The sequence below is a fragment of the Hyperolius riggenbachi genome, chromosome 4 (genome assembly GCF_040937935.1).
Source record: "Hyperolius riggenbachi isolate aHypRig1 chromosome 4, aHypRig1.pri, whole genome shotgun sequence".
NCBI lineage: Eukaryota > Metazoa > Chordata > Amphibia > Anura > Hyperoliidae > Hyperolius > Hyperolius riggenbachi.
Window position 1 is genome coordinate 284,691,791 of NC_090649.1, and position 27,810 is coordinate 284,719,600.

At 44.0% G+C, this 27,810-nt stretch overlaps 1 protein-coding gene across 1 annotated transcript in view; it reads left to right on the forward strand.

The window, feature by feature from the left end:
- SLC35F1 (solute carrier family 35 member F1) overlaps window positions 1-27,810 on the forward strand; it is a 450,499-nt gene that overhangs the window by 351,583 nt on the left and 71,106 nt on the right. Inside the window, exons 4-5 of the mRNA XM_068231363.1 lie at window positions 15,886-16,045; window positions 21,368-21,536. Coding sequence (XP_068087464.1) covers window positions 15,886-16,045; window positions 21,368-21,536 — 329 coding nt within the window. The remainder of the gene's footprint in view (window positions 1-15,885; window positions 16,046-21,367; window positions 21,537-27,810) is intronic.

Consider the following 27,810-nt stretch of genomic DNA (forward strand, 5'->3'; position numbering starts at 1 on the left):
CTGATCTGATAAGATTAGCCGACGGATCTGGTGAGCGTATAGTGGTTTTAATATTAAAGGATCTGAAGAGTTTGTTTGGAAGAGCACTATAATGAAGAAAGCATACTTATGAAATGTGGATGGACACTTTTTTGCAGCATTAGGATGGTTTAAGAAGGACATTTGAACATTAACTATTAGTGCTGGAGTTCTTGATATCTGTTGATCGCTCTGCTTTTATATTTTGATTTATTACTTGCCGAGTGTCACACACACTTTTTATGCAGTAAGCGAACCGGATTGGTACCAGATAGAGTTAAGTAGGGAGCAAAGTGAGGAGCACAAGGTTATCCATTTTAAAAATCCCAGCACTTCCTCTCTTATTATTGGTCACTCCCTCCACAGCATCCAAAAATGCAGCCCACTGCAACTGGATATGGTGTAAAACCCTTTATTTAAGATCAATATAAAATGGTAGCGCTACTCACAAGCATAGAATACTTCAAGCATATCAAATAAAAACCAAGGACGTCTCCTCCATGCACTGCCGCCTCCTGCTCGCTAAGCCACGCCCTTGGCTAAGCAGGCAGGAGGCGGCAGTGCATGGAGGAGACGTCCTTGGTTTTTATGTGATATGCTTGAACTATTCTATGCTTGTGAGTAGTGCTACCATTTTATACTGATCATAAATAAAGGGTTTTACACCATATTAGCTCTATCCAATTGTCAGGGAGTGACCAATAATAAGACAGGAAGTGCTGGGATAAACAGGATCGTGCACACATATGCTGAGAAGCTGTCTGTGATTGGGGCAGTCTATATACAAGGTTTGCACGGTACTTGGAGGTGTTGGTGACACAGTGTGTTTTAAGCGGTGGTCCCCATAAACAAGCAAGGTGATAATTTTGTGGCAGTGGTCTCCCTCCATGTTTACTTGATAAAGAAGCCTACGCAATGATTTGTATTTTTCTTTTTAATTGCCTCTGAGTACCACCGGAAGGTATAAGAAAGTGGAAAATCGATTGCTTGGAATCTCATGCTGTGTAAGCTGTCTGTGGGGTCTAGGCAGCCATAGCTTAAGGTGAGAGCGGTCCCTATAGGTGATGGAGCACGAGGAGGCAGCAGTGTTACCATATTGAATACTGCACGGGCCATAATTGGTGGAAGATTGTGTTGATCTTACAGTCTATGCGATGAAGATTTTCTTTCTCTTTTTTCTCTATTGGATGTGAAGATTGAAGTGGAATTGAACCCGGTGGCTGTGTGGCTGGGGTCTCTGTTCTGCTTTTAGTGGACTGTGAGCCAGCGAAAAGTTTACAGTTTAATGTATGGTTTATATGTTGGTGTAACATTTTGACTTTTGCAGCATACCCACAGTGAATGCTAGGTTTAGCGTTTAAGTGTGGAGCTCGCTGAGATTTCTGATATAACTTCTTATGTAAGCTTGCAATGCAATGGCAGGGTTTTCCCCCTTTTGTTACTAGTAAGTTATCCTTTTATGCTTTTAGTCACAGTGTATCTATCACAATGAAAAGTATGTTGTCTACCAACTCTGTATTACCGGTATGTACCAGTGTCTGTAATTTTAAGTACCTAGTCTGAAGAGCGCCACAGAATATGTTGGTGCTATAAAAAAATCAATAATAATTATAATTACAGCCAACTGCAATTTTCTAAAATGGAAAAATGATGCAGAAGAAAGACTCCTTGTTCTTCTCATTTAATGTTTCTTTTAAAAGTGTTCTGATGAAACCCAGAGACAGCTAATAGCCAGTTGTGAGCGTAGAGAAATCAATTACACGCTGAAATTACATTGTGACTGGTCACAGTAAATTATTTGTTTTCCAGAGTTACATCTGAAAATGGAAAAGCAAATTTTAATAACGGTCAAATATTAAATCTGCTTCACGGCTAAAATGTTAAACAAGTCGCTCAGCCACTTTATTCCACAAACCTTGTGTAAAATTTTCCATAACTGCAAAGGTCAGAGTGTAGATAATCTTCATACAGTATGATTTGTTTCATTTTCTTTCCAGTTAATGTAGATATTTTAGGCACCCAAAACAAAATTGTTATATTTATTAACTCCAGACTTTATCTATGTAGTTCCGCCCATCAGTGGCATATTGCATAACTGATCACCCTGCCTAATGTGAAAACTTCATCTCCCACTTTCACAACCATGGAACCAATCAAATGATTGATGTCAGTTTTCTGAAGTCTATGGACTGCAAGGGGGAGGAGCTACTTGTGTACTGCACGGGGAGTGGCCAGCAGCCACTGTAGGATGAGTGCCATTTGTATACCACAGTGTGGCTGAGAAATGACAGCTGCCTAGTAGTAGCCATGGTCAGTGAGATGCAAATAATTTAATCTTGCATGCAGTTTTCACACAAATTGTATGCAGCTTGGAATATTACCAATCAGAATCACTTCTTGCATGAAACTGGTCCAGTTACAAGATACAGATATTCTAAATGAAAATACCATGCAAAACAGAATTATTTACATCTAATTGACCATCTCTACTGGCCACTGTATATAGTCAGTGGCTAGTACTGTAAGGCTTGGTGGTGTATTCTCCACAGTCAGCATGCAACGCATGAGCTGACGTGAAGGAGGTACACACACTAGCACAAGGAAACAGGCTATCCCTAGTATAGTGGAGGGGAGGACTGACTCCAATAGGAGATTGTGGCGCACAGAGCCAGTGCAGATCCGACAGCCACAAACAATACTTTCGCTATAACGTCTCAGCGCAAAGTAGCGCTGAGCGCATAAACCAGAACTGAGGAAATCAGGACAGGTAGTCAGAATGAACGCTTGCTTAATTAGCCACTACTTAGTGACAGCAAGCGTCCACAATAAAACAGACTGGAATGAGGCAGCCAATGCGTTGCGGCGATGGCGTGCCTCACAAAGACAGGACAGGATAGTCAGGAAATAGCAGGATCAAGATAGATGAATGTAACACAGATAAATATACAATAAGTATGATTTCCTAGCGTATTACAATTACAGCTATCAATGAAACTATTTGTAACGTCTGACTAACATATGTATATATCGGCAATGAACCGATATATGACATAAGCAGGAACACTGACTTAGGACTGGAACGATGCAGGGAACAGGATTCAGAAGGATTCGCTATCTCTTCGCAGAGATGAACGCAATCCACAAACGGTAACAGGACAGGATTCAGAAGGATTCGTTATCTCCTCGCAGAGATGAACGCAATCCACAAACAGGACCAGGAACAGGATAACTAGCTCAGCACGGGTGATCAACGTGCTAGAACTGACTAGCTGAACACAGGATATAAACAGTTCGTGTACGTATATATCAGCGTCACTGATGTATCAACGTAACACGAATACAAGGAAAATAATAAACGTGCTGGTATGCATATATATGGGCAATGAACCAATATATGATGCAAAACCAGCAAAGTATCTTTAGAACAAGAAACACGATCGGGGGCTGAAGCGACAGCAAGACAGGCTTAAACTGAAGCTATGAAAACCCGAGGAGTCCTGCAGGAAGCAGATCTTTATACTGAGGTCATCCAATGGGAGCAGACATGCAGATTCCCACACAGGTGAATGATAATCAGTCACAAGCTGACAGCAGGGAAAGACAGACAAAGCTATGCAGCTTGCATGGAAAGAGATCAGAACTGCCTGAGCTGCAGCACTACTATTTCCAGCAATACCTGCTGCAGCAGCGATCATGACATACTAAAAGTGAACCTGAGAAAAAAAAAAAAAGAAGAAAAGTCAGATACTTATCAACATCAAGACAGAGCGAAGCTCCTGGATGAACCAGAGGCTTCTTCAATTCTCCTCCAGCCCACCCCTGCTTGCCGGGTCCTACTTCATCCTCATGGCCAAGCTCCCATCCATGTGTATGCACGGCTGCACTGTGCACATACGGCCTACACAGTAGCACAGAGCCACCCGTGCACAGCTTTTTCCTTTGTGCACGAGTTCCTCCATGCTACTGCGTAGGCATGGGCTGTACCTGCACTTGCACAGTGCATCTGCACTTGTACACACCAACCAGTGTTGCCATCCGTCCTGGAGAACTGTATAAATAATCATTTGCACTGTCAGTCCTTCTTTGTGATGCACCCATTACAGGTTTAATTGAAGTGTGTTGTGCTCATGCACACACTGCCATTGCTGAGTCCTTGGGTGCTGCACTACAAGTACCTGTTTATACTCTGATCCAGACAAAAGCTGTAGTCTTACTATCTTGTATTTGATGATGTTACAACTTCTTTAATAAAACTTGATTGCTTTAAAAAAAAGGATGGAAGGTCACATTTTCCAAGAAAGGTTATGCAAACTAGGCTTATATAGCTGAGAAAAGAAATAACTTAGAGGTAACCTGGCTTACGTGTAAATACATTTATCCCTATGTCTGTCAAAGAATGAGAAAACATGAACTGTGTATGGAAGAAAGAAGAATTTATCACCTTTTTAGAAAGTGATTCTTTATAATAAGAGTAGTTAAGATGTGGAATATCTTAACACAGGAAGTAGTTATGCCACATTCTATACTTACATTAAAAAGAGTCATGGATGCTTTCCTTACATTGAAGGATATCCAGAGTTAGAATTACTAGTATCAGAGGATGATATCTTGATCCAACCAGAGAGCAAGTGTTACCCTGGTGGTTTTTTTCTTGCTCTGGACTAAGGTTAAGAGAAGCTTAAGAGAGTGAACATGATACACACCCTTATTCAGTCTAGATAACTATGGGACTAATACCAGAGGCGTCGCTAGGGCCTTTGACCCGGGGCACTGGCCTGGAACCTGTTGCCATGGTGCCCCGGATCGATTGATTGGCAGGAGGGGGCACTGGGCGGAGCGGAAGGGTGAGCGGGCATGTAAAAACTAACATCCGATCGCAGCCTCCAGCTTCTTCCAACTTCCACCCCGGCGTCCGTCGCCTTGGTTACAGAGCCCCTGTGATGTCATCACAGTGGGCGCCGTTATCAATGCGAACTATGCCGGGGGGGGAGGGGAAGTCAGAAGAAGCTGGAGGCTGCGGTCGGAGGTGAGTTTTTAACTGCCTGCTTCCCCCCCGCCGCTCCGCCTCCTTACTCCTGCCTCCTACGTTGGGGGAAGCTACCTATCTAATCTACCCTAGGGGAAGCTTCCTATCTCACCTATGCTGGGGGCAGCTACCTATCTCACCTATGCTGGGGGCAGCTACCTATCTCACCTATGCTGGGGGCAGCTACCTATCTCACCTACACTGGGGGCAGCCACCTATCTCACCTACGCTGGGGGCAGCTACCTATCTAACCGACGCTGGGAGCAGCTACCTATCTTACCTACGCTGGGGGAAGCTACCTATCTAACCTATGCTGGGGGCAGCTACCTATCTAACCTACGCTGGGGGCAGCTACCTATTAACCTACACTGGGGGCAGCCACCTATCTGTCCTATGCTGGGGACAGCTACCTATCTAACCTACACTGGGGGCAGCTACCTATCTAACCCACGCTGGGGGCAGCTACCTATCTAACCTATGCTGGGAGCAGCTACCTATCTAACCTATGCTGGGGGCAGCTACCTATTTAACCTACGCTGGGGGCAGCTACCTATCTAACCTACGCTGGGGGCAGCTACCTATCTAACCTACGCTGGGGGCAGCTACCTATCTAACCTACACTGGGGGCACCTACCTATCTAACCTATACTGGAGGCACCTACCTATCTAACCTATACTGGGGGAACATGCCTATCTAACCTATACTGGAGGCACCTACCTATCTAACCTATACTGGGGGAACATGCCTATCTAACCTATACTGGAGGCACCTACCTATCTAAAGCTAAGCAAAGCCCCAGGGCCCCAGCTCAGAAAAGCAGAGCCCTCAGCAAAGCAACCCCCCCAGCTTAGCAAAGCCTCCTGGTCCCAGCCCAGCAAAGCACACAGCCAAGCAAAGCCTAGTAAAGCCCCCAGCCCAGCAAAGCCCCCCCAAATGCCCCCAGCAAATTGCCCAGCCCAGCAAAGCCCCCAGCAAGTCAACTAGCAAAGCCAGGCCGGCTCAGCACCACCGCTAGCCAAGCTGGCACAGCATCACAGTCAGCCAGGCCAGCACAGCATCACCACCAGCCAGGCCAGCACAGCAGAGCACAGCATAACCACCAGCCAGGCAGCCCATCATAACCGCCAGCCGAGTAGGGCGCACAGGCCAGCCAGCCGAAGACAAGACTGAAGCCAGGATTATATATGTGAAATACTGCCTATTGAATATATTTAAGTTATCCCACTGCTATGTTCATGTACATTTGGCCCCACCTATGACCACGCTCACTTTTTTCCACGGCGTGCTAAGCGCGCCGCACACGCATTCCCTCTTGGTGCCCAGGGGTGTCCCGGATCTCCCAGGAACCTAGAAAAACCCCTGACTATTACTATAAGACAGACAGATTATATTGAGCTTTTCTCCTGGCCGACTTAAAGTGCTAGAGATGCAGGCACTAGGATGCACTCTATAGGCAGTGGCAGTGTTAGGAAAACTTGCCCAAGGTTTCCTACTAGTAGTTAGTAAGAGCCGAGATTCAATTCCTGGTCTCCTGTGTTAGAGGCAGAGCCTTTAACTAGTACACTATCCAGCCACTTCAAGACAATTGCATTAGAAACCATAGGTATCTGCCCTGCATTACTGTTGTGTGGAAAGTTTTTGGAACAGATAAGGTGCACTCTAAGGCTCAACACACACCATACAATCTTGGTTGTACAGATTTACCAAATCTATGTAGTATAAGGGCCAACAGATTGAAAATACCTTGAATGATTGATTGGATAAGCTCTTATACTACATGAAAGTGGTAAGGTTGAACAACTTAGATTGTATGGTGTGTGTTGAGCCTAAGAGCAACAGAAACCTACATAAAAGCTAAACGATAAACTTCTGCAGAAGGAAAAGCAGGGACGCAGGAAGTTGGGTGGAAGAGAAGTACAGATGGGAGCTGTGTCTGCATAGCTGGCAGTCAGAGAACAGTGAGATGTATATATAGCAGCAGACAGGCTAATAAAGCTCACACTTCATGTTATTCCTTCAATGCTCAGCCCAGCAGGAGCTCAGCAAGTACTGTATATCATCACTCCAATTACCTGTGGCATGTTCTCTACTTTTAGCACCTGTCACTTGAGAAGGGCTCTAGTCCTATTAAGAAGCTTTTGATGTTGGAGCAGTAGGTTTGGATTTTCATTTGATGCTGGCTGACAATGGATCTACTTTGTTACATCTATTAGCAAGACTCAGAAGTTTCAAACAAAACAGGTAGAAATCATGCCATTCCCCCCTCAGTCATTCCTACTTGTTGTCATGGAAACGGTGCCGTGATGAATTAATTATACAGCCAACTTATCAAAAATATTTCATGAAAAAGCCTTGGTATTATGTAACTTTCCACCAATTAAATACTTCCAGAATGCCTTCTTAAAGCATGCAAACAAACACACATATTTAGTCAAAGTGTTCTCTAATTGCAAATTAATTGTTCTTTTGTGAGGCGATGAAAGCTCTGTACACAGATACTCCAGCAATTTACTGTGGTGAATGATTAGATTTTCTTTTTGCATTTATATGTTACAATGATCTATGACAGTTGTTTTTGTTCAGATTTCCGCTACTGTAATACGTATAAATCCAACTCCTGGGCCCCTCCGTGGGCGGATTCTTCTTGAGTGCAATGACACCATCAGGCTCTACCTAACTAGTTAAACAATGTGACCATGGATGCATCAATCCCATAATAATCATCATTATTGCCTCAGAAATACTGAAGATGTCAGTAACAAAAGCAGTGCTGAATCAATCATGTGCAGCAGCAATGTTTCTCATATATAAGAAGAAGGTGCTGCTATTGGGGTAGAAGTGAAAAAGGTTTGTAGCTCTATGCTGGTACCCTAGGCAGCTGAATGGACTCATTAGACAGCCCTGTCACTGATTCTGATAAGCTGATGACATTTTTATGTATTTTTTTCATGTATATAACTTCTTCTTATTACTGTTATTTTACATTAAAGGGGCATTATGGAGAAAAAATTTAAAAATTAAAAATATGTGCAAACATATACAAATAAGAAGTATGTTTTTTTTCCAGAGTAAAATGAGCCATAAATGACTTTTCTCCTATGTTGCTGTCACTTACAGTGGGTAGTAGAATTCTGACAGAAGCAAGAGGTTTTGGACTAGTCCATTTCTTCATAGGGGATTCTCAGGGATTTTATTTTCAAGAGCACTTAGTGAATGGCAGTTGCTCTGTCCAACTGCCAAAAAACTGTGTAGCGAGCAGGGAAGCTGGCCAGCATCATTGTTTAAATCCTTTTTAGGGAATATCTTTATAAAAAATAAAAGCCTTGCCGAGAATCCCCTATGAAGAGATGGACTAGTCCAAAACCTGTCGCTTCTGTCAGATTTCTACTACCTACTGCCTGTTCAGTAAGCCAGCACCTATTCAGCAGGAGACCTTAGGCAAGTCTCCCTAACACTGCTACTGCCTACTGAGTGCACTCTAGTGGCTGCCTCGCAAGCGCTTTGAGTCCGACAGGAGAAAGGCGCTATACAAATACTGCCATTATTATTACTGTAAGTGACAGCAACATAGGAGATAAGTAATTTATGGCTCATTTTACTCCGGAAAAAAACGTACTTCTTATTTGTATATGTTTGGACATATTTTAAATTTTACAATTTTTTGCCATAGTACCCATTTAAGAAGGAAGTACTAATCACATTTTAGGAAACTAATTCTCGTATATATTCCGTTTAAAAGACAACTAACGTGAAACATTGTAAAATCTAAAATAAATACATATAATTGTACATTTCTCCCAGAGTAAAATTCACTATAAATTACTTTTTTTTTCTTAAGTTGCTGTCACTTATAGTAGGCAGTGAATATCTGACAGGTTTTGGACTAGTCCATCTCCTCATGGGGAATCCTTAGTTATTTCTTTACTTACAAAAGCACTTACTGCAATTTCTCAGTCCAACTGCCAAAATAGCTTGCAAGAGAGTAGAAAAGCTGCTTGACATTGTTGTACAGACCTTTCCGGGAAGGGTTTTTGTAAATTTAAAAAATAATACTGAGAATCTCCTTTGAGAAGATAGACTAGTCCAAAATTTGTCAGTTTTTACTACCTACTGTGAGGACCCATTTCCACTATCGCGAATTCGCATGCGTTTTTCCGCATGCAAATTCGCATAGCAATACAAGTGAATGGGACTGTTTCCACTTGTCAGGATTCCTTTGCGTTTTTCTGTGCAGAAAAAATTTGCATGGCAAAGCCATCAGAATTCGCATATTGCATACCGCTATGTGAATCGCATAGAATGTATTTAATAGGAAATTCGCATGAGGTTTGGGTATGCGAATTTTCATGTGAATTAGCACAGAAACAATGGAAAAGCACACCAGCACTGCCATGGTTAAATTCGCATACATCGTCATCCATGCGAATTTTCGTGCGAATTCGCATGAAATTTTGCATAGACCCGCATGGGAAATTCGCATCCGCATGCGAATTTTTACCGTGGCGATTCGCACCGCACAAGTGGAAATGCAGCCTAAGTGACGGCAACATACCGGTAGGAAAAAATATTTATGGTGCATTTTACTCTGGAAGAAATGTACATTTTACGTGTATGTATTTTAAATGTTATGTACTTCTTCATGATCACTAGTGACGTCTGCACTTACAAGTACCCCTGTCACCATTCATGATAAAATTAAGTTTAAGTTTTTTATCCAGGTCATGTTAGGTTAGTGAGGCTGCAATTCTGTTCTGAAATTATGAGCTATGGACACTTACTAATAAGATCTATCAGAGCATGGCACTAGCAACAAATATATGCTTCCGCCCCATAGCTAGTTGTTTCTAACACTTTTTATTTGTCCTAACAAGGCTTGATAATTGAAAACAGCAAAAACGATGGTTTGTATACACCTGATAAGGCCTATTCAGTACTAAATTTAGCTCCCTGTATCTGGGAAAAAGCTGAGTGGACTTTCAGTGTACTTCATCGTGTGAGAGAAAGTTCATGCCTCATTTTAGTATTCTCAGAATATAAAAATAAATCATTTTACATGAAATACCCTTGCTTATTTCACTGCAGATGTCTGTGTCCTTTGTATCATTTCCTATATCTCAGTCACATGATAAACCCCTATCAGTAGGTCCCTTGTGGCTTTTTTTTTTAAGTCATGTTTGTTTTTGCAGTGTACATTTCCAGTCGTTCAGGTGCTTCTTGAATGTAAGAGGAATGCATGTGTGACCTGTCTTGGCCTGCACTTGGGCTGATGAAAAGCACTTCATTTGGTTCCATTAATTCAGCTCTTAACCAGGTAGTCTGAGGGAGACCTCTGAGAGCCACAAGTCTGGATGCAGTGCAGCTGGCAGGAAGCAAGTCACAACAAATACTTTACAATTTTAATAGCCTCTATAAACAGCTGTTACAAAAGAGATTGATCTGACTGTATTCATTTTTCAAGTCTCATTTTATAAGTCTGCTCTGTGGACATGAATTTTGTGAATTCAAGATTACGGATCTGAAACAGCCGCAAAGCATTAGCAACAAAAATGAAGTAAAATATAACCAGATGTAGCAATAACCACAATATTTAGGGAGCATGCTGATGGAAACGTTATCGCGCCTTCACATCTGTGAGGGCTATAAAATAATTAGATAAGCATAAACAGAAAACGATCAGGTCCGTATGTCATGGCTCATAAATTATAATGGCTTTATAAATCCTAAGGGTTCTAGGAGGATACAATCTACATGATGAACAGTACAGATGCTGGTGGTGCATTGCAAACTACAACTACAGACCTCGGGATGCTTTACTGATATAATAAAATGGAGCTGACCCTTTAGGACACAGTCCTGTGAAATTACCAAACTGTAGAATCATTGTTACTTCAAGTCTTGCTATAGGAAAGCATTGATTTACCATAGAGCCTGTTACACTAATCTTTCTTCACAGCCCACTAAGTCGGGTTAAGGGCATTAAATGATCCATAGAAGAATTGGATAGGGAGATACCATATCAGGTAGAAAATGACATAATACAAAATAGTAAATTAATAGTGGATCTCAACCAGCCTGGCATTTTGACTTTTTATGTATTGTCCAAAAGTGAGTAAAAGGCGTACGAGAGCAAAAAAAGTATAGAGAAGGAAAGATCGAGAGATGATAATCGGCTATTGCTATTCCTCTCAAGGAAATACATGTCAATACTTGTTTGGAAAAATCAGGGCAGTTTTTAGCTACATGCTCCTTGGTCACTATCTGCTAAAGGGGACATCAAAGAACTATGCCAAGCACACTAATGTTTATGGCAGGGCGGTGGAGTCAATACAAAAATCATTCCGACTCCAACTCCGACACCTCAGTTTATGAAACCACCAACACCTGGAGTCGGTACCTAAAATTGCTCCGACTCTCCGACTCCACAGACTTTACAGGGCTATGGAGTGAGTACAAAAACCATCTGACTCCAACTTTGACTCCTCAGATTATGTGTAACGATTGTAGAACTTCCTCCGTGATCAGCGCACAACGCGTGCGCTGATATGGCGAAAATCCTCCACAAGCGTATAATTGCAGGAACCCAGCAAAAGGTGCTACGCACCCGTAGAGGGAAATTCCTGTCGGCAGATGGCGTTGGGGAGTGCAGAGGAACCAATCCTCTGTACCTCCACAAATGCCAGACAGGAATTGTACGAAGCGCAGAACGCAATCGCAAGAGAAGCGATTGCGAATGAGAACGAGCAAAGGGACAGGTTGTATGTGTGTGCGCCAATCTAGTCGCCACCCCGCGACAGCGCACACACAACAGCAGATATGAAACAGAAACGCAACCGCAAGAAAGGCGATTGCCAGAAGTGACACAAGGCAGATCAGAACAGAATACGAGGATAGCAAAGGCACAGCAAATCATACAATGAGGAGATACGGAAAATAACAAACGCTAACTGAACGCGAACACTGCACTCATTCGCAACAGTGCACGCGTTCATGCGCGGTCTCCACGTGATAAGCACAATAGAGACAAGCACGCCTAACTAACCATCGACAGACAAACATGAAACAGAGGACGCGAGCGCTTGCTTAACGGTTACCTCACCGAGCCTCCAGCAAGTGTTCGTAGCAGACAAGACAGACACACGAAAACAGGGACAAGCGAGAGATAGGATCCACAGCACTAGCGAAAGTGGCTAGCGCGATCCAGGAAGACAGAACAGAAGGATCCACAGTGCTAGCGCAGGATGCTAGTGCGATCCAGGTACAGAGTAGCAGAACAGAAGGATCCACAGCACTAGCACAGGATGCTAGTGCGATCAAGGGAGACAGAACAGAAGGATCCACAGCACTAGCGCAGGATGCTAGTGCGATCCAGGTACAGACTAGCAGAACAGAAGGATCCACAGCACTAGGGCAGGATGCTAGTGCGATCCAGGGAGGCAGAACAGAAGAGATAGCTGGTAGCAACCGCTGCACCAGCTATACTCCAAGAACAGAGATCAGAACGATTTCCTGTCGACCACCGCTGGGACAGGACAATTGCAACAGAACAAACAAAACAGAAAAGCAATCCTAACTGCACTAGGGGAACCTGCCTAGCGCAGTTTCAGGAATTACTCTAAGCTGAACTTCAAACAAAGAGTAAGGCTGACACTCCTCCAGGAGTCTTTCACAGGAAGGAATCCTTATGACCAGCCAAGCATTGTGGGAAACACATAGTACTTATAGTACACGCCTCCAATGAATGTGGCCAGGCAATTTGCATGACAACGTATACAAATTCCTCTGCAAGCACAAGCTGCAAAACTGACAGAAGGTCTCCTTTCCAGAGTCCTGCAGCATGCAAACCTAAACAATGGTCAAAAGGCTGCCTGCCTGCGCAGGCAGCTAAGCGGATTCTCACATTATGAAACCTTTAAATCTAGGTACCCAAAAATTGCTCCGATTCCTCGATTTCGACTCCACTGCTCTGATTTATGGAAACATTATACACAGTACTACTTGAGGAAAGGAAAAGGAAGGGGAGGGAACTGTGGTCCAGACAAGGCTACAAATTTCACATTGCATAATAGAACACCTAGCTAGCCCAATAATTTGTTAACTGCTTATATATATCTGCACCTACACATAACATATCAGTGGTGACAAGATTGGCGTAACGGGCTATTGGTACAGTATTCTAATTATGTTAGGAATTGTTTTACATTTGTTTTTAGTTGATTTTTTGGGGAATACTAGATCCTTGTTATGTAGGTCCCAGTACAGATTTAGAAGCTAAGGAGAGTTGGAACATACAAAAACCCACAGCAAGTACCTCTCAAAATGCTTTTTAAAGACTGTTTTGGGTGACAGCCTAAGGAATAATTACTATACAAACGCTGCTCAATTTTAAAACAGCTTGTTCTGGTCTATGTAGAGGGGAGGGAAGAGGACGAGCAGTAAGAGCCTCACTGCAAGCACAATAGGCCAAAACACCCTAAAAGTACTGGTCAGTTGTCAGTCATCTAACCTGGTGGACCAATAATGATGTTGTCAGTAACACCACAGGACACCTGTACATAGGCTAGATTTTCACCCCAAATTATCATTTGATGACAAATGAGCATCACTACATAGTTTACATATGATTCATTAATATGAATCTGAACACATTCTGCCAGATTAGTTAATTTGTTACAATTTTTAAAACAAAGCAAGTTTGGCAGGTATTCTGAGGATGCTGGAAAGTAACAATATTACACAAGGTGTGAAGTTATTGTTTCATACTTTACTGAGATTTGGTCCTCCACAGAGATTCAATGAGATTTGAAGCTCTAGTGCAGGGATGTTGAACTCCAGTTCTCAAGGGCCGAGGCCCTCACACATTTTTGGCACAGCCCAAACTTATTGATGGGACTGAATCAGGTAGAATTCCTTTCTCCATTTATCAGTCCACCCTAAGCACTGGCATGGCTATGGCCATCGAGGACTGGAGTTCAACACATGTGCTCTAGAGATTAATGGAGATTCGGTATTCTACAATGGATTACTGAGATTTAGTCATCTGGAATGATTCACTGACATTTGGTGCTCTACAGAGATTCACTGACATTTGGTGTCCTGCAGTGATCTGATCAGTGGTTTGGACCTGTCTGTGCTAGAATCATAGCTAAGTTATGGTGCTCATACACGATACAATAAAAACGTTCGATTTTCCCAATTATTTGATCTAAATGACCAAACCGAATGAAAGTTGAAAATATTTTTTTTCGATCAAGAAATTCTAATGATTATCCCGTTTTTTCGAGAAAAATCTGATCGGACATGTTGGAAAAATCTTTGGTGCAAAAGTTGAGGATGCAAGGACTGGGGAAGAGTCTGTGTGCATGGATAGGGAACTGGCTAATGGACAGAAAACAAAGAGTTGTAGTCAATGGATCATACTCAAAATGGGTGACTGTAAGCAGTGGGGTCCCACAGGGGTCTGTTCTGGGTCCAGTGCTCTTCAATTTATTTATTAATGACCTAGTAGATGCAGTAGTAAGCAATGTTTCTATTTTTGCAGATAACACAAAATTATGCAGAATCATCAACTCACAGGAAGATAGGGACATACTGCAACAGGATCTGGATAGGATGGCTATATGGGCACATAAATGGCAGATGAAATTCAATGTTGAAAAATGTAAAGTCATGCATTTTGGTCGTACCAATGGTCTAGCACCATACAAAATAAATGGGATACAGTTGGGGAAATCAAACTTGGAGAAGGACTTAGGAGTACTCATCGACAACAAGTTAAATAATCGTACTCAATGCCAAGCCACTGCAGCAAAGCTAGCAACATTTTGGGATGCATTAAAAGGGAAATAAAAACTCGAGATGCTAGCATAATATTGCCCCTGTTTAACTCTTTAGTAAGGCCACATCTAGAATATGGAATTCAGTTCTTGGCACCACATTACAGGAAAGATATTGCAGTTTTAGAGCAGGTGCAGAGACGAGCAACAAAATTGATACGTGAGATGGAAGGTCTCAATTACCAAGAAAGGTTAGATAAACTGGGTTTATTTAGTCAAGAGAAAAGACGCCTTAGAGGGGATCTAATTAACATGTATAAATACGTGAGAGGTCAATATAAAAGCTTGGCAGATGAGCTTTTTGTCCCTAAGCCTTCTCAAAGGACTAGAGGACATGATCTGCACATGGAGGAAAAACGTTTTAGCCATTTATTTAGGAAAGGGTTCTTTATAGTAAGAGTGATTAAGATGTAGAATGTATTGCCACAGGAAGTAGTTATGGCAAATTCTATACCTGCATTTAAAGGGGGCTTAGATGCTTTCCTTGCGTTGAAAGACATCCATGGCTACAATTACTAGGAATGCCCAATGATGTTGATCCAGGGATTTTATCTGATTGCCATCTGGAGTCGGGAAGGAATCTTTTCCCTTTTGGGGCTAATTGGACGATGCCTTGTAAGGGTTTTTCACCTTCCTCTGGGTCAACAGGGATATATGAGGGAGCAGGCTGGTGTTGTACTTTGTTCTCTGGTTGAACTCGATGGACCACCTTTGTATGTATGTATGGCCACCTTTACAAAAATGCAGATCTCATCTTTCTCCTGCTGTTGGAACATGATAACATGTTTCCGTTGATCACAATGGGAATTTATTACTTAAAATTTGTCACAATATTTAAATTACACAAGAAGCCTGATAAAAACTGACAAATATTCCTTCTTTTTACATGAAAATTGGTTTATATGAGCCCCTTTTGGAACTCAAGTTGAGAACCCCTTGTAACTGTCATTTGTACTTGTCTAGTTTGTTCAAAGAACTTTAAGGAAACCTTTCTTCTTTCTTTACAGCTACTAAACTGCTTTGTTATCCCAGTGGTTATATTACTATCCTGGTTCTTCTTGCTGGTGCGATATAAGATTCTGCACTTCATTGCTGCTACAGCATGTATCCTAGGAATTGGATGCATGGCAGGAGCTGATTTCCTTATGGGAAGGCAGCAAAAGGAAGGTAAGTTATGTTGGTTATTTACATCTTTAGATACAAAACAGATGCCTTTATAAATATGAAATCATTAAGGGTCCTTTTACACTATGGCATTGCGGTAAGCTTTTTTTACTGCAAGAGGCAGTTAAGTCAATGAAAATCTATGGAGACCTTCATACTTAAAGAGAACCTTAACTGAAAATTAAAAGTCAAAATAAACATAAACACATAATACTTACCTCCTGTGTAGTCTACTCATCAATCTCGTTCTCCTCTCTTGTGTCCTGTGTGTCCACTGTGATCAATGGAATTCTCTTTCCTCCGTTTTGAAAATGGCCATTACCGCATAATAGCTTCCTGGTCAGCTTCACTGTTAAACTGCAATATCGCCCACTTGAGCAACAGGGAAACATGGACATTACCTTGCACATTCAGTTGTAACTGACAGCTGCTGATATATAACTGACAGCAACTGGCATATTTCAAAAGTTGAAGAGAAATCGAGAGCCCAATATGGTGTAGTATGTCAAAATTGATTAGATAAATGAAACAGTGAGATGGTAATACTCACAAACACGGGTCTCTGAGAGGTGCTCTGCTTGCTATAACTGAATTGCTGTTGTTTATCCCCTGCTTATTGCCTGAAGAAGTGGGCCGTGCACGCGAAACACGTTGCATTTTTAGGGTGTTTTCAATAAATGTGTATATCTATATATTTACAGTCCTTGGTGTCTGCTTTAACGGAGGCAAGTCCACCACTTCCTCCCAGCAATTTTTTAAAAATGTTATGTACTTTTATCCTTCTGGCGTCACTGGCATACTTCAGTACTGACAAAATATTGTCAGAACTGGAAGGGATCACTGTAAGAAGAAAATGGTGAGCTTCTGAGAGGAACTGACAGTGAGGTAAGTATGTAATATTCATTTGCAGCTACAGTATGTGTTTATTTTAAATAATTGTATTCATTTCAAGTTCCCTTTAATGCGATGTGATGTGATGGAGGTATTCAAATCGCCGTGTCACATGTCATTTAAAGAGGAATTCCAGTGAAAATAATGTAATTAAAAAAGTGCTTCATTTTTACAATAATTATGTATAAATGATTTAGTCAGTGTTTGCCCATTGTAAAATCTTTTAAATCCCTGATTTACATTCTGACATTTACTACATGGTGACATTTTTACTGTTGGCAGGTGATGTAGCTGCTGCATGCTTTTTTGGCAGTTGGAAACAGCTGTAAACAGCTATTTCCCACAATGCAGCAAGGTTCACAGACCGGAAACTGCCAGGAGTATGTACTCAAGAGTTTCTTGCGTGAGGGGTTTCACCACAATATCAGTCATACAGTGCCCCCTGATGGTCTGTTTGTGAAAATGAATAGATTTCTCATGTAAAATGGGGTATCAGCTACTGATTGGGATAAAGTTCAATTCTTGGTCGGAGTTTCTCTTTAAAGGGAAGGTTCAGGGAGTTAAAAAAAAAAATCCATTTCCACTTTCCTGGGGCTTCCTCCAGCCCGTGGCAGGCAGGAGGTGCCCTCGACGCTGCTCCAGAGGCTCCCGGTCATCTCCGGTGGCCGACCCGACCTGGCCAGGCCCGGCTAACAGGTCGGGCTCTTCTGCACTCCAATCTGCGCCTCACGGGGGTGCGCTGACGCAGTAGTACTGCGCCTACGCAGTACAGCCCAGAGGATGTCCGATGACGTCAGCGCGCCGGCGTGGGACGCAGAAGAGCCCGTTGTTGGAGCGCAAAAGATCCCGACCTGGCAGCCGGCCTGGCCAGGTCGGGTCGGCCACCGGAGACGACTGGGAGCCTCTGGAGCGGCGGCGAGGGCAACTCCTGCCTGCCACGGGCTGAAGAAAGCCCCAGGTAAGTGGAAATTGATTTTTATTTTATTTTTTTAAACTCCCTGAACCTTCCCTTTAAGCTCCTCTTTAATGTATTGCACAATCTTCATATTTGCAAAATTGGTGGGTACAAAGGGTGCTCTGCCTGGGTCATCAGAATGGCTAGAACCAGCATTGTGAAATCTGCATTTTTTTTGAATATAGATGTATTTCCTCTGTATTTTCTCAGTTTAGTTTCATACTATGAGAGAATAGATGCGCTCTTCCAACATTAATGCCCAAGTCAGTGACAGGAGGAAGGGAATATAAGCAGTTGAACACTGGGATACTCAGTGCTCACTTCTCTGAAATTAAGATTGAGATGAAGAACACACAATGATAAGTAAGAATATATGTAACAGGATGTAGTTTATGGCTCAGGCAGTCAGCACAGAACACAGAGCCTCTAGACACTGTACAAAAATAAAATGCAATTTCTCCTCAGGACTGTGTTCAGTTGTTACTCATTTGTGTAGCTGTAGAGTACCAGTCACCTAAGATCCAAAGATGGTGTGTAAGCTTAGATGAACTACAGTATGTGAACAGAGTGGCAATACTACAACTTCCAGGTTTCCTGGACAGGCTTACAGACAATTTGAAAAACTATATTGCCTTATCAATCATAATTATTATTTCAAGTGACTCTGAAGCGAAAACAAAACCTTATGATATAATGAACTGCATGTGAAATATGGATAATTAATAGAACATTAGTCGCATAGACAATAGTCTCTGTAACGATTGTGGAATTCTCTCCGTGATCAGCGCACAAGACGTGCGCTGACACTGCAGAAATCCTCCACAAGCGTGTAATTTGAGGGAACCCAGCAAAAAGTGCAATGCACCTGTAGAGGGAAATTCCTGTCGGCAGAGGGAGCTGTGGAGTGCAGAGGAACAGCTCCTCTGCCATGCCACACACGCCAGACAGGAATTGCACGAAGGGAAGAAACGCAGGGCAAGATAGCCCTGAAAGAGAGAGATCAAAGCGATAGAGGGTATGTGTGTCCACCAAACTAGTCGCCACCCTGCGACGATGAACACACAACCAGGAAGACAAAGTGAGAAGGCAATCGCCAGAGATGGCGATTGCTAACAACGACACAAGACCGAATAAGCGCAGATGAGGAATGTATGGATGTCCACCAATCTAGCCGACAACCTGCGACGGTGGACACACAACAGAAGAAACCAAGTGAGAACGCAATCGCAAGAGAAGCAATTGCGGAAAAGAATGAGCACAGGGACAGATTGTATGTGTGTGCACCAAATTAGTCGCCAACCCGCGACGGTGCATACACAACAGCAGATATGAAGTAGGAACGCAATCGCGAGAGAGGCGATTGCCAGAGGTGACACAAGGCTACAGCAAGGCAGAGCACGAGAGTAGCAAAGGCACAGCAAATATTACAATAAGGAGACAAGGAAAACAACAAACGCTAACTAAACGCGAACACCGCACTCATTCGCAACAGTGCACGCGTTTATGCGCGGTCTCCGCGTGATAAGCACAACAGAGACAAGCACGCCTAACTAACCACCGACAGACAAACATGAAACAGAAGACGCGAGCGCTTGCTTAACGGTTACCTCACCGAGCCTCCAGCAAGCGTTCGTAGCAGACAAGACAGATACACGAAAACAGGAATAAGCGAGAGATAGGATCCACAGCACTAGCGCAAGAGGCTAGTGCGATCCAGGAAGACAGAATGAAGGATCCACAGCACTAGCGCAAGGCGAGTGCGATCCAAGTACAGCAAGAGAGTAGCAGAACAAGAAGGATCCACAGCACTAGCGCAAGGCGAGTGCGATCCAAGTAAGACAGATCAGATGAGATAGCTGGTAGCAACCGCTGCTCCAGCTATACTCCAAGAACAAAGATCAGAACGACTTCCTGTCGACCACCACTGGGACAGGACAATCGCAACAGACAAACAAAACAGATATGCAATCCTAACTGCACTAGGGAACCTGCCTAGTGCAGTCCCAGGAATTACTCTAGGCTAATCTTCAAACAAAGAGCAAGGCTGACACTCCAAGAGTGTTACACAGGACTAACCCTTTGAACAGCAAAGGACTCTGGGAAACATAGCTCTTTATATTGCCAGTCATCAAAGGAAGCAGGTAGAGGATTTGCATAACGAGTGTATGCAAATTCCTTAGCAGCAAGCTGCAATACTGACAAAAGGTCTCTCTTCCAGAGACCTGCAGAATGCAGACCTGAACAGTGGTCAAAAAACTGCCTGCCTGCGCAGGCAGCCGAGCGGATCCTCACAGTCTCATATTTTTATTTTCAGATATATAACTTTTTTTATAACATTACATAATTCTGTTAGATTTGCAATTTACAAACCACACGCTGTATTTTAAACTACAAAACACAGCATAACTAAGGACCCTTTGAATGTCCCTGCCATAATATCTTATCTGAAGTTGTTTCTCACTGTTTCCTTGATTTATAAGTGCATCAGAAAATAGGACTGTCTATGACCCAAGATGGGTCGGAGAGCTCAGAGAAGCTGTTTTACATAGGTAACAAATGAAAGGTTTTTTTTAACTCTTCCTGTACTGGAAACAATAGAAGAATCATTTATTTGCTTCTAATGCTTTATGTCTTAGCTGTACTACACATACAATTCCTTATATCATAAGTTAGCAACTGCAGAAAAACAGGGCATTACCTAAATTATATGTTTTGGCCCCATTTTGTGTTGTATAAATTGACCTTGATGACATATCAACACAATATGACTCCTTGCTATAACCAACTGTAGGCAGGACCAGATTTAGGCCAAGGCCCCCTAGGCCATGTCCTAGGGCACCACAGGAGCAGGGGCACCAAAGCAGCAGGCTAAACTGGTGCAGCACTTGCAAGCTTGCAAATGCTGCAATGCAAGGAGATCAGGCGAGCGCCTGACCGTGGTACTCTGCTGCTAGCCACCTGTGCAGCAGCCATCTGGCTCTCTGTGCACGTTTGCATTGTGGCCGGCAGCTATGGACTTGGGCAGCATTGGAGATGGAAAGAAAAAGGAAGCTTCTGCACTGGAGACAAGCGAAGAAATGAGTGACACTGATGGCTGCTGTGGTGTGAAGGCAAACTGGTTACCTATACTGAAAGGGGGGTGGGAAAAGGAGGGATTAAGAGAGTCATCTGGCTACCTATACTGGGAAGGAGGGGGGGTCATCAGACTACTGGCTACCTTTACTAGAGGGAAGGGGAGGGGTCATCTGGCTACCTACACTGGAGGGAAGGTGGGAGGGGTCATCTGGCTAACTATACTGAAGGGGGACAGCTGGCGACAGTGGCCTTGGGTGGTAAAGAGTACAAATCTGGCCCTGACTGTAGAGGAGGATGCAGTGGTGTATAGGCTAATATAATAGTTCTGCAATTAACAATGCTTGCTGATAATTGATCCCTTTTTTGATGCATTGTTATTCCTGTTTTTTTTGCTTTTTCCGCAGATTTTTACCCAGGAGATAGTAAACTCATTGGGGATGTCTTGGTTCTTGGAGGTGCCACTCTATATGGCATTTCTAGTGTATGCCAGGAGTACATTGTTAGAAACTTCAGTCGAATTGAATTATTAGGCATGATTGGACTCTTTGGATCATTCTTCAGCGGCATACAGCTGTAAGTATATGCAATTGTACTAAAACATGTGTATATTATTTATTTATTATATTTATAAAGCGCCAACATATTACACAGTGCTGGACATTAGTTATGGTTACAGCCAATATTTAGCGGTGACATACAGCAATAAGACAATACAGGAATGCATGCAAACCAGGCCACAGAGCACAGTACGAGTACAAGGTAATGGAGATTAGGCAAGTTGAGTTCACTCAGATCCATAGGATGGATGTACAGTAACTGAGGTGTGTGAACAGGTGGGGACACTAGGAGGAAGACCCTGCCGAAGGCTTACAAACTAGAGGGAGAGGTAGGGACACGAAAAGTAGGAGACCAGAGTTCAGCTGCAGGTTTAGAGCACCAGTGAAGGGGGTAAGCCAGAGTGAAAAGGTGCGTTTTGAGGGCCTTTTTGAAAATGTTGAAGGAGGTAGGGCATTCCATAGTGTTGGAGAAGCTCTTGAGAAGTCCTGGAGGCGTACATGGGACTGGGTGATGGGGGGATCGGTCAGGTGAAGTTCATTGGAAGAGAGGAGTGAGCGGCTAGGTGTGTACTTCTGAGTAAGATCGGAATGTAGGTTGGGCATGTTTTGTGGACAGACTTGTAGGCCAGACACAGTATCTTGAATTTGATTCTGGACTGGATGGGAAGCCAGTGGAGGGATTCACAGGGGAGGGAGCCGCCGTGTTGAAGTGATTATTGTAACTACATTCCTATTCAGTGTTCTTTCATACAAGAAGTATAAAGCAAAGTAAACAATGAGGGTGCTCTCTGCTTTACTTTATTGGGTTTCTTTTACTACACTTACACACAAAAGGATGACCTTTTCCATCTCATCGATGTACAGCTTTCTGTCCTGGGGTGAATGCATATATATATATATATATATATATATATATATATATATATATATATATATCATGCAATGTTCCAATATTAGTAGTTAACTTAGGCTGGTTATCTATGATTATCTATAATTTTTACAAAATGCTGCCACACAGAGATCACCCAGGTGTCCTTACTCCACAAATTGCCACTGCCTATGTAGACGTAATCTGTATGTGGGCAGGGTCCAATTAACTGTTGATTACCTTTAGCAGTGCAACTACACATTTTTGGATCCCCAACAAAACCTTGATTCCCGTTCCCTTGAATTTGATTTAGAACCCATTCCCTTGCCTCCCCTTGGTAAGACTCACAATCAGGGCGACCAATATGCAAGGGTCATAAAACAAGTGTAGCCATCATGATCTTCATATTTACACCAATATCAAGTGTAGCCCCAAAAACACCTACTAGAAATTGTCAATGAGATGCTAATAATTTTGAGTTAATGCAAGTTTTATGTTAATTTTATGCAAATTTATGCGATTTCATCTCTAAATTATTAGCATCTCACTGACCTCTATCCTCTTCAAACAAGGGGTTCCCACTTTCCCTGGAAACACCCCTCAGTGGCAGTAACTGATCAATATGACATCTCTTCAACTGGTTTACTGATAATACGCAGGAATTATTTATATTATTCCAAAATCTGGAAATGTACATTTTCTGATATAAAAAAAATTATTAGCTAAAACATCATAGCACAGAATGTTTATTCGCAGTTTCATAGGAAAATCATAGAACAGTTTACAAGTGCCGGAAGCGCTCATGATTCCCCCACCACCATGCTTGACTATAGACAAGACACCCTGGTCTTCATCTTCCTCACCTGGTTGCTGCCACACACGCTTGACACCATCCTAACCAAATAAGTTTATCTTGGCAAACTGTTTGCAGGCTAGCACCAGTCCTGAATGGCAGCCAAGCCGCAGCTACTGGGCAGCTGAACTACAAAGAAACCAAGCAACTCAACCATCTATGTGAATTTAACATAAAGGAAACCTAATGTGTAACGATCGGTGTCAGCAACCAGAGAGAGAATCTGATCCTTGGCGATCCGCAGTATCCCCAAAAATACAGATATAACCGATCATTGAGGATCTGCGGAATCGTCAATAATCAGATATGTCTAACCTCTAGACACCGGGGAGAGTGTAAGTGTTTGGTGCAACAGTAACAACTCTGAGTAAAGACCACCAGTGGAGCTGGCGGCCTATACTCCCAAGGAATTCACCCCTGAGCGGTGGGTGATATTCCTGTAGCCTGTGGACCCCTGAGCGAGGGACCAAGGCTGGAACGCAGGAAGCCCTGCTGCTAATATGTAAGGCTTTGCCCTGAACTGGGCTAACGTAACACAGTAATAACACAACCTAGTCTGGGTGTGAGGTCCGTATTCACAACACCCTGGAACTAGTCTGGAGCATAACATAAATGATAATACAGTTCCCTAGTCTTGGGTGTGAGGTCCGCATTCACAACACCCTGGAACTAGTCTGGAGCATAACATAAATGATAATACAGTTCCCTAGTCTTGGGTGTGAGGTCCGAATTCACAACACCCTGGAACTAGTCTAGAGAATACACAGAGGATACACAGTATTCCTAGTCTGGGGTGTGAGGGCCTTGATCTCAACACCCTGGAACTGGTCTAACAAATAATACCATACAATTAGTACTTTAAGCTATCAAGAATCTGACTCAGTGTGGATTCCCAGCTCCAGCCGGTTCTGGCACACTGTCGGGTCTAGCTAAGGTCTGAGTGCCTTCACGCAAGTGTTAGCAATGGCAGACAACCAGCAACTGACAAGCAGCAGAATATATAGTTGCTGGACTCTGCTGCCCCGCCCGAACCATTCAGCCAATCATGAGTCCTACAGGAGTCAGCTGACCTTCCTGATCAGCTGACACTTCCCCTGCTGGTATAAAGGTCCTGCATTCAGGCCCGCGCGTGCATAGCTCTCCATCTGTCTAGGTGCACTAACAGACCCAGCCACACCAAGCACACGCCGCCGCATGCAAGCAGCCGCTTTGCTGTCAGGACATGCAGCGGCTTTTCCGCATTCCACCATACTACCAGACACGTGTCCATGCGTGCAAACCGCCGCTTTGGACGCGGAATCAGCCGCCTCGTTCTTGGCATATGCGGCAGCTTTTCCGCGTTTTCTCACAGTACCCCCCCCCCCCCCCTGAGGAGTGGACTCCGGACATCTCCTTCCTGGCTTTCCAGGACGTAAGTTAGAGAATTTTCCTTTTATCTCATACTCAGGCCGGCCATCAATCCACCCAGGGAGGGAGGGAGTGGAATCCACCTGCAGCGCTGACCCGGGCGGGGACACAGGAAATGATTTTTTGTCAGCCTGTTTTTTTGGTGGTAGAATGGTTTTGGGCCAAAAACCCCTGTCTAAAGTGTCTGCTTTGGGGCTTTTGCTATCAGATTTATGCATGAGAGGAAACCGTGAGGAACAGGAACCATTAGAAATAACTGTACACTGTCCTGCCTTTCCTGCGACCTGTATTCTGGTTTTATCCACCTCACCCTTCTTTAAACAGTGCTCCTGACAATGAGCTGACCAGTTCAGTAACTGTCCTGAAGCCCAGTCAATCAGTGGAGAGTGGAGTTGCAACCAGGGCATACCGAGAACAACAGCAGACCCTTTCATCGGCAGGACCAGGAACTGTAAACTCTCTTCATGCACTGCCCCTAAACAACATGACAGTAGGGGGGTTTGGGAAAGAAACTGGGCACTGCGCAATGGAGAGTCGTCCACTGCAGTGACCGAAATCTGCCGGTCGGGTGTAGATAACGGTATCCCCAGACTTTTGGCAAAATCGTAGTCGATGAGGTTCGCTGACGAACCCGAGTCCACCATGGCTTCTGCGGACTTGGTCCGACCTTCCCACGTAACCGAACAAGGAAGGATCAGCCGACCATCGTTCAGGGATGAACCCTGCTCACCTATGATTTTGACTAATCCTAGGCGATAGCTTTTGTCTGGCCTAGTGGAACCATATAGAGCGTTCTTCTTTGGGCTCCTGCGACTCTTTTCCCCCAGATTCAACCTTGTGTACCCAATTTGCATAGGTTCACCTGGAGGTGAGGGAGACCGAGAAGAGTCGTGTAAGATAGACCTTCTGGCCACTCTACCACGAATCTGTCTCTGGTGGTGCAAACGGCGATCTATCTGTATGGCCAAAGAGATTGCCTCATCCAATGATTCGGGCTCAGGATGGCCTATCATTACCTCATGAATATTATCTGACAATCCGGCCAAAAAAGTCTAGGAGGGCGAATGCGTCCCATCTAGCCGAGACTGCCCACCTCCTAAACTCCGCAGCATAATTTTCCACCAGACCTTTGCCCTGACGCAGAAGCTTGAGCTTCCGTTCAGAAGTCGAGGCGATGTCTGGGTCATCGTAAATCATAGCCATAGCCTCAAAAAATTCATCGACCGAGGTCAGGGCCTGATGCCCAATAGGAAGACCATATGCCCAGGTCTGGGAATCCCCTGACAACAGAGTCTTAATGAACGTAATTCTCTGTGCCTCGGTTCCAGACGAATTAGGCCTTAACTCAAAGTATGATAACACTCTATTTCTAAAGTTCCGAAAATCTGATCTATCGCCAGAAAATTTTTCCGGTACAGGCATACGCATGTCTGTGCTAAGAGGAGGATTGAAGTCCTGAAATAGCCCCAAATATCTGACATATCTGGGTCTGTTGGTTCAAAACTGCCGCGGAAAGTTGGTTTACCGCGGTGGTCAGGACTTCAACATGGCTATACAGTGCGTCCATTTGGGTTCGGTCTGCCATTCTGTAACGATCGGTGTCAGCAACCAGAGAGAGAATCTGATCCTTGGCGATCCGCAGTATCCCCAAAAATACAGATATAACCGATCATTGAGGATCTGCGGAATCGTCAATAATCAGATATGTCTAACCTCTAGACACCGGGGAGAGTGTAAGTGTTTGGTGCAACAGTAACAACTCTGAGTAAAGACCACCAGTGGAGCTGGCGGCCTATACTCCCGAGGAATTCACCCCTGAGCGGTGGGTGATATTCCTGTAGCCTGTGGACCCCTGAGCGAGGGACCAAGGCTGGAACGCAGGAAGCCCTGCTGCTAATATGTAAGGCTTTGCCCTGAACTGGGCTAACGTAACACAGTAATAACACAACCTAGTCTGGGTGTGAGGTCCGTATTCACAACACCCTGGAACTAGTCTGGAGTATAACATAAATGATAATACAGTTCCCTAGTCTTGGGTGTGAGGTCCGTATTCACAACACCCTGGAACTAGTCTGGAGCATAACATAAATGATAATACAGTTCCCTAGTCTTGGGTGTGAGGTCCGCATTCACAACACCCTGGAACTAGTCTGGAGCATAACATAAATGATAATACAGTTCCCTAGTCTTGGGTGTGAGGTCCGAATTCACAACACCCTGGAACTAGTCTAGAGAATACACAGAGGATACACAGTATTCCTAGTCTGGGGTGTGAGGGCCTTGATCTCAACACCCTGGAACTGGTCTAACAAATAATACCATACAATTAGTACTTTAAGCTATCAAGAATCTGACTCAGTGTGGATTCCCAGCTCCAGCCGGTTCTGGCACACTGTCGGGTCTAGCTAAGGTCTGAGTGCCTTCACGCAAGTGTTAGCAATGGCAGACAACCAGCAACTGACAAGCAGCAGAATATATAGTTGCTGGACTCTGCTGCCCCGCCCGAACCATTCAGCCAATCATGAGTCCTACAGGAGTCAGCTGACCTTCCTGATCAGCTGACACTTCCCCTGCTGGTATAAAGGTCCTGCATTCAGGCCCGCGCGTGCATAGCTCTCCATCTGTCTAGGTGCACTAACAGACCCAGCCACACCAAGCACACGCCGCCGCATGCAAGCAGCCGCTTTGCTGTCAGGACATGCAGCGGCTTTTCCGCATTCCACCATACTACCAGACACGTGTCCATGCGTGCAAACCGCCGCTTTGGACGCGGAATCAGCCGCCTCGTTCTTGGCATATGCGGCAGCTTTTCCGCGTTTTCTCACATAATGTAATTGAAAAAAGCCAGTTTAACTTACCTAGGGATTCTACCGAGCACCCTGTGCTTGTGCCATCACTAAGCCTCCTTCAGCTGCCCGTGCCGTCGCTCTGGCCCCCCGCAGGTGCCCACTTTTGGTTCAGGCGACTCAGTCAGTTAATGGCCACTGTGCCTGCGCGGCCCTGGCTGGGAGTATCCTGCGCATACACAGTAGATATAGTCTCGTACTGCACATGCGCAGGGCGTTTCCAGCAACGGGAGAGCAATCTAGGATGCGCACGGCCAGGGCCGCGCAGGTGCAGAGACCATCGACTGGCTGAATCGCCTGAACTGCGGGGTGCACT